Raw genomic sequence first — 6,979 nt, forward strand, 5'->3', positions numbered from 1 at the left:
GGTGTGGAGGGGGAAAAAACCCGGTGGGAGGGGGGGGGGGGGGGGCGATGGCGTGTGGAAGTGAGTGGCTGCGCTGGGCCGGCGATTGACATAAAAGTTAACGCTAGTTACACGTTGGTGGAGATCTTGTACTTGGGAGACATATTGTTATGGAACCATATGAAGCTAAAGATGACGCCCATGGTTTTGGGAATGCGCTCGTTGTAGGCAAAGGTCATGGCTTCGTGCAACGGAACTTTGACCACCTCAATGAGCTCGCCCTCCCGAGGCTCACCTCCGCCCGCGCTCACGCAATTGTCGTCGGATACCTCGGCATAAAACATGGTCTGCTTGGACCCCGTGACTCCCACGCCGGACCTGGAGACAAAAGAGGGCGCGATAAACACGTGCTGCTACTTTACAAATAAGCGGTACACAATTCTAAAAATAATTTCATTCACAAGTTAATATGAAAAAAAAAAACAATGACGACTACGCTGTTTGTTTGTTTTCGATGGTCATGAGTGGACCGATCGAAACCGATGATGCGATGCACCCTGCTGTGCTGTTTAGATATCACATGAGTGCAATTTCGTTTTGGAGAACCGATAAGTGCAGGAGCCATATGAAGAAATCAAATATTAGATGGAACACATTTGCTGAAACTGCTCGTGTGTATGCCGCGAGAAATTGCGATTTTGATGGATTGTCTCTCGAGCAATATGTACACACATTTAGAATTGCAAGCATCGAGGGAAACAATTGACCTTGATGCAGGTACCAACCTTCAAGAAAAAAAAAACGCCAGGGTATTGTGAAAAGGACAGATTAGAGATCAATGTCGTTATCTGATGAATCAGATATCGTGTAACATTTGCTTACCCCAAATAACATCCTGTGCAGCGTGAGACCTGTCATTTTCACTCTTTCCTTATTTAGAAAGCTCGACAAAGCCCGTTTAGCCGCCAAGCGGAATCATCGCAGCGGGCTGCGACCTGAGCATTCAGCTTCGCCGCGCAGCGCACTTCTGTCAAAAGCACCCTCATCTGGGTCATGAGGGTTAAGGCGATACCCATCTATTAAACGCGAGAGGCCCACACGTAATATCGACCATAGACGACACCAACAAAGCTGGAGGAGGCACCTGAGTCATATCAAAAGAAGAGTTATGAGAGCCGCCAGTCCACGGGCTGCGCAGGTGCGGCTGGCTAATGTGGGATTGTTTTTCTCCCGCTTTTCTACCGCCGTGGTCTGGCTGCAGCCCTCTAATCATGTTTAAAAAGACGGACGGCTCCCCTGATGCGTCCTTCCACCTCGCTTGCATGACCCGAAGAAAATCGGTCGTCGGCGGTGAACGAAAAGCGACGTTTCGTTTGACAGAGGCGCTTTATTCTGAAGGGCACGTCAATGCACTTGCTGCACTCTCGCCTCGGGTTTCCTCCCACATTCTAAAAACATTGATGTTCGGGTATTTGAAGAGCAAATTGTCCATAGGCGTCAATGACAGCGTGAATAATTATCTTAAGTATGAAAGGTGCTACACGCTCGAAGCTTTGATTGAAATCAATGACTGACTGCCAAAGATAAAAGGCACACATAAGTATGCATATAGAATGGGTGTGTAGAAATAGAATGCACGCGCCGCCGGTGCTTGTCGGTCGACATAACACAGTTACCGTACGCTCACCTGTAAGAAGTAATCCGCTTGAGCTTGGAAGCCGGTACGTCATAGCCGCATTCTTCCAACACTTCCTGTCTGGCGATCTCTTCCAAGGAGAGGTCGGGTTTGTCCACCAGCCCGGCGCACAGCTCGTACGTGATGCCCGTGGCCGCCGGAGGCCACGCGGACGAGCTCCCCCCCTCTGCGTCAGCCCGATCTTCCCGACTCTCCGAGCCCGAGGCGACCGCTTCGCTGGCCCCCTCCTCCGTTTTTTCGGCGGCCTCACATGGCTGCGTTTTGGTCCGTTCCCACTCGCACATGTATACAGCTGGAGGGCCGACACTCATATTAGTCTGCAAGTTTCATTCGGCCGTATTGATCAAATCGAGCAATGTAAACATTATTCTTGTGGGGGCAGTTGACAAGGTGGTACATAAATCATGAAGCCCCCGGGTTGAAACAAATGTGAGGTCAAGATTCAGATTAAGGCTACGTCGTCGTTATTATTCTCGGAGCGGAAAAACATATCAATACCCAGACTTCCTTGCATTTAAAAGTGCAGTGCGAAACGGCCTCTGGCATTGTGTCACAAAGGAGGTGGGCCTCTTGCGCTGCATTTGAGCATTGTGGCTCCAAGCCACATCAATAAACAGGATTTGTAAGTGTACTACACTTTTAGTGAAAGTGCTTAACAATCAAAATCTCACACGGTGAAAGGTGGAACAAAAATAAGCCACACCCCAGGGTACCAGCAGACAATGTTTTGTGTGCTTTGAAGCCGGTGGGCGGATGAAACATACCTGGACGGAACTGCTTGACAAGAACAAAACAGTGGGAGGTGGTGTTGAATATCAGCACGGACACGCTGAGGATAAAAAGGGGGAAATACAAAGTTCTTAGGCAAATGTATAAAAGAAAGCAAGAAGTATGTGACAAATAGTCCATACGACGACAGTTGTCAAGAGTAACAGATTTAAAAGTCCCCGGCGGTTAATGCAAATCAACAATGATGAACGTAGGTTAGCAGATGCGTTGAGCATTCACGTCCTGCAATTAAAATTGCCAAACTCGCTCAGCACAGGTTATCACCAGAGACGCTTATTGAGGATCGCCGTGGCAACGGCAGACACTTTTCCCTCTAATACGAAGCAGTGCAGAATGATGAGGATATTTTATGAGGGGAAAATAATGCGACGCTGATTTGCCGAGCCATGCATGCGGATGATCGCCGCTTTTCACTAAATGGCTCAGCGTGCACATTTAATCATTAATTCATGTTGCACAATATGCAAGCTAAACCAACATGCAGTACATTTGTTGTGTTCCAAGAAGCATGCTTGTCGTCCCTTTTACTTTGCTTTATTTGCAACGAGCGCGTAGTCGTAAGGCGGCATTCAACAACTCTCCTTTTCCATCGGCTTTGTTCTTCTTCGGATTCTCTCTCGAGTACCTAAGATTCTCCTCTCCTTAGTGCCCCCTAGTGGTGGAACTGATACAACACAATAGTATGGTACATTTAAGTGGAATTCTCAGCATATTTAGAAATACATTTTGACTTGGTCAATTTATAAGTAGCTTGCCTGCTAAAAAAAAGTCTGGGCACACCTGCTCACAAAAAAAAAAAATTATAATAATAACTTAAACACTACTGAGCTAGTGTCGCATGAACTCGAGAGAAGAGTAAAAAAAAAAACAAAGAGACCGACAAGTGCCGCATGTTTATGGGAACTTCTGCAAGAGTTGAGAAAGGGGAGGAAAAAAAAAAGGGTTGCTTCAAAATATAATGGCAGCAGAGCAAGGGGAATAGGTACAATTATGCAGCAACAGATTGGAGGCGAGAAAGTGGGGCATGCATATGCAGGCCTGAGGCAGGGAAGCTGTCCCTTGAGGGCAGGCGGCCTTTTAGAAGTGTTCCACACCATTTACAACTCTTCTGCAGCTTCCCACAGACAAAACGCTTCTACCGAGACGCTCGGGGCTTTGCATGCATCGTTAAACGAGCGAGCGTCTCAAAGGGGCTCGAAAGCAGACAGTAGGATATGAGGGGGACGTGAAGAGCAGGTCGAAGGTGAAAACCGCTGATGGTGGCAAGTACCAAAACAGCCGCCGCAATGTCGTTTCCTATGACGCAAAATAAGAGAAGCGTTTAAAGTTGACAGCGTGACTGGCGCAATGTTATTCAACGAGGTTGCGGTTACGCGCGACGGATGTGTTATAACCCTGCATTTTTTTATTTATTTATTTTTCTGTTTTCAAATCTGGTTTCTTGGAAAGCGCCAGTCTGCCACCGCTAACACAAAGGTGTCAAAATAACAACACAATGGGACTTCTACCCACCAAGCGCGCACATGTTTTTGTGGCGCTGGCGGATGATTATCATGGCGTCCCTCAGAACATTCTGTGGTCATTGCAGTCCTGGTAATTAAGGTGGGTGTTTTTTTTTTTCCTTTTCCCCAAAATGGTCTCAAAACAGAAGCTCGAGCGTTAAGACTCACGTAGACATAACTGTTGAGGGGAAACTGCTAAGGCCACTTGAACAGAAATTCAAAACAAATTTTGGCCCATTCATGACACGTCAAAACGGGAAATCGTGTTTTGGCAGCGTTTGCACCTCGAGACAAGTCGCCTATTTCTTCTTGGAAATATAGGTTTGAGGTTGTGTTCGTCTCAGCGGTACTATTTCTCACGTGGACCTCGGTTCGGGGTCAGGAGAAGAGGAAAAGAGGCTTAAATGACCCGAGACGCAGCGCTCGGCAGTCGTGTAACGCAGGCAAAACGCGGCAGGAACCAGGGTTTTCGCTGACAGGGCACCCTGTGACGCTTTCGACATTTATAACCATTGACGAGACCCCTGAGCCGAGCACAAGCGCACACATCAACACTTCTACCAACTGTATCACTCGAGTGGTGAACGTGCGCACGTGCGGAATTGGTGTAAAGGGTTTGCAAGATTTACCTGTCGTGGGTTCGCATGAAGTCCCAGGACTTTTTTGTGCCATTCTGTGAAGAAATCAGATGGAAGCAGACAGCGTGAGCAAATGCAATCACAGTAAGCCGATTGACATGTTTCAACGCCGGGGTTAGCGGAAGGTGACGCGCATCCGTAATGATCCCTTTGATGCACGGGCCCTTGAAGTCAAGGATGTCAAATCATCTTTGATTTATTGAGTCTGGCTTGCCGCTAAAGCAATCAGATTCTTTGAACCCGATGCCGACTTGTAAAACGACGCATGCCCGACATGCATCTTGAACCCCGGCTATTTGCGGCCCCTCGGATCAAATATCCCGGGAAACGAATCGGACTCTCGCTATGAAAAGGGACGATAAACGGACAGACAATAGATGGAACTTGAAAAGACGAGTGAAAGGTTGCGGCGATGTGTTGTATTGTACGATGGTCAACTGGATTTGACAGAAGACGTGCTCTAAAAATAAAGTGGGAGATGATCGGAGGCTTGATCAAATACATCTCGTGGTCGGAGATGATTCCGATCGAACGAGGCACTCGAAGGAGACGTTGGACAAAGTCTTCGGCGGCACCGACAACCAACCGCACGCAGATGTCAGAAGGTCACGATCAACTGATACAAGCGTGATGGGGGGGGGGGGGGGGGGGGGGGGGGCACAGGACTTTCAAACATTGTCTCCCAAAAGAAAAGATGGGCGTTGACGCGGCGGATTAGGTTTCAGGGAGGGAATCCTGATGAGTCAATGTTCAAACATGTCCCATTGTCGTCGGGCTTGCATGGCGGAGGGTGGAAATAGCTGTTTATGTGCCCGGCGGTCATGTTGTCACATCAACAGGATGTGCGGCATGACACGCCATCAGATGTGCAATTAAAGAGCGGCAGAAAAGAGAGCAAGCGTTCACAGTGTGGGAAGCGGCTGACGGCGTCTCGCGTGTTTCGCGTCGCCGAAAAGAGTCAAGGAATGTGCTTTGCGTTCTGATGAAGTGAGCGTGTTTTGTCTCAGGCTGGCGAGGAGGCTGACATGAGACATACCCGTGGCTTATTTTAGCACGTGGGATTAGTACCGCGGTCGGCGGGGCGGTTTTGCAGCCCAAGCGGCAGTCGCGCCGAGGGACAGAAGTTGCGTTTGTGTGACCTGCATACGACATCACTCGGAGACACGGTTTCATCAAGGCGCTCATCATAAGTACGCTGCGGCTCTAAACACACGACGCCGCCGATACTTTTATGACACGCGCGGGGTCTTGTTTGGTACTGACTTTAACCAAAGAAAACAGCTGAACAGAATTGGCAGTGGAAAGACAGGTAAATGTTCTCATCGTTTGAAGACGCTGAGAGCGTTTTGTCGTCACGTTTGACCTTATCAGTCCAAATCTACTCATGTGCGAACAATTGTCTTACATACTATAACTCTCTGGTTGAGGACAAGCTAGCCGCACCCCACGCAGTTGCAAAACAAGCAGAGATTTGTGAAGCCTGTTGAGTCCTGCCAGTTTGCCACCCACACAGAAACACCGACATTTTTTAACCTGCCAGCCACAAAGTCTTTCTCGCTGTCCACAGTCAAATGAAAGGAAGGCTCTGACGTGTCGCCAACCACGGAGAACTTATTCGACGAAACTCAACGTGCATCAAAAGTGAGAACGTGGACGAGTCATGCAATGAATTTGATTATCTCAGGAGTCTAGAAAAGTCCACGTGGGTCCTCTTCTTTCATCACAGGATAGGATGAACCAGCTTTCACTTTTCCATAGCCATACAGAAACAAACCAAAAGTGTACAACTTTCGACAACTGAGGGGTCACTTTTTAATGGAAGGTACCAGAAGCGATCGGACAGACAGAAGGGGGGGGGGACAGAAAGGCCAGCACAATCATACCAGAAGATCGATTTGACCACAATTGGGATCCGAAAAGGATGATCATCAATTGCGGCCATTCTCTTTCGAGGATCCTGTCGCCACTCCCAGATGGTGGGCTTTACCTCATTACTGGGCCCTCTTGCTGAGAGGAAGGGCTGGGGGGTAGGGGGGGCAGGTGCAGAATCATGTTCGACGTGGAATTGTGGATTACTACACGGTGATTAGCCGACGGGCATCAAACAAGATAGGCTCCTGTTTGAATGGCCAATGGAGAGCGTGGCGCGTAGCGTCTTGATCTTTGAGGTGCTTAACGTGCGATGACCAGCACAGGCACCTCCTGCGCTCACGCCACTCAACACTACAAAGCTGGCAGCTGCTGCAGAAAAGTGAGGGGGCAAAAAAAAAAAAAAAAAAAAATTCAACTCGTCCTCCATTTCAATAGCACTCTTTGATTCCTAACATATGCTCTCCCGTTTTTATTTGTTTTTTTTTTTTGGGGGGGGGGGGGGG

The 6,979-nt window shown here is 48.4% G+C and overlaps 1 protein-coding gene across 1 annotated transcript in view; it reads right to left on the reverse strand.

Annotated features, from left to right (window-relative positions):
- Window positions 1-28: 28 nt before the first annotated feature.
- The window catches only part of nudt14 (nudix (nucleoside diphosphate linked moiety X)-type motif 14), a 10,224-nt gene continuing 3,273 nt past the window's right edge, over window positions 29-6,979 (reverse strand). Inside the window, exons 2-5 of the mRNA XM_019870745.1 lie at window positions 4,596-4,639; window positions 2,440-2,504; window positions 1,667-1,967; window positions 29-357 (exon numbers count right to left, since the gene is read on the reverse strand). Of these exons, the coding sequence (XP_019726304.1) occupies window positions 108-357; window positions 1,667-1,967; window positions 2,440-2,504; window positions 4,596-4,639 (660 nt within the window). The 3' untranslated portion in view covers window positions 29-107. The remainder of the gene's footprint in view (window positions 358-1,666; window positions 1,968-2,439; window positions 2,505-4,595; window positions 4,640-6,979) is intronic.

This window comes from Hippocampus comes, unplaced genomic scaffold (genome assembly GCF_001891065.2).
Source record: "Hippocampus comes isolate QL1 unplaced genomic scaffold, H_comes_QL1_v1.1 scaffold243, whole genome shotgun sequence".
Classification (NCBI taxonomy): Eukaryota; Metazoa; Chordata; class Actinopteri; order Syngnathiformes; family Syngnathidae; genus Hippocampus; species Hippocampus comes.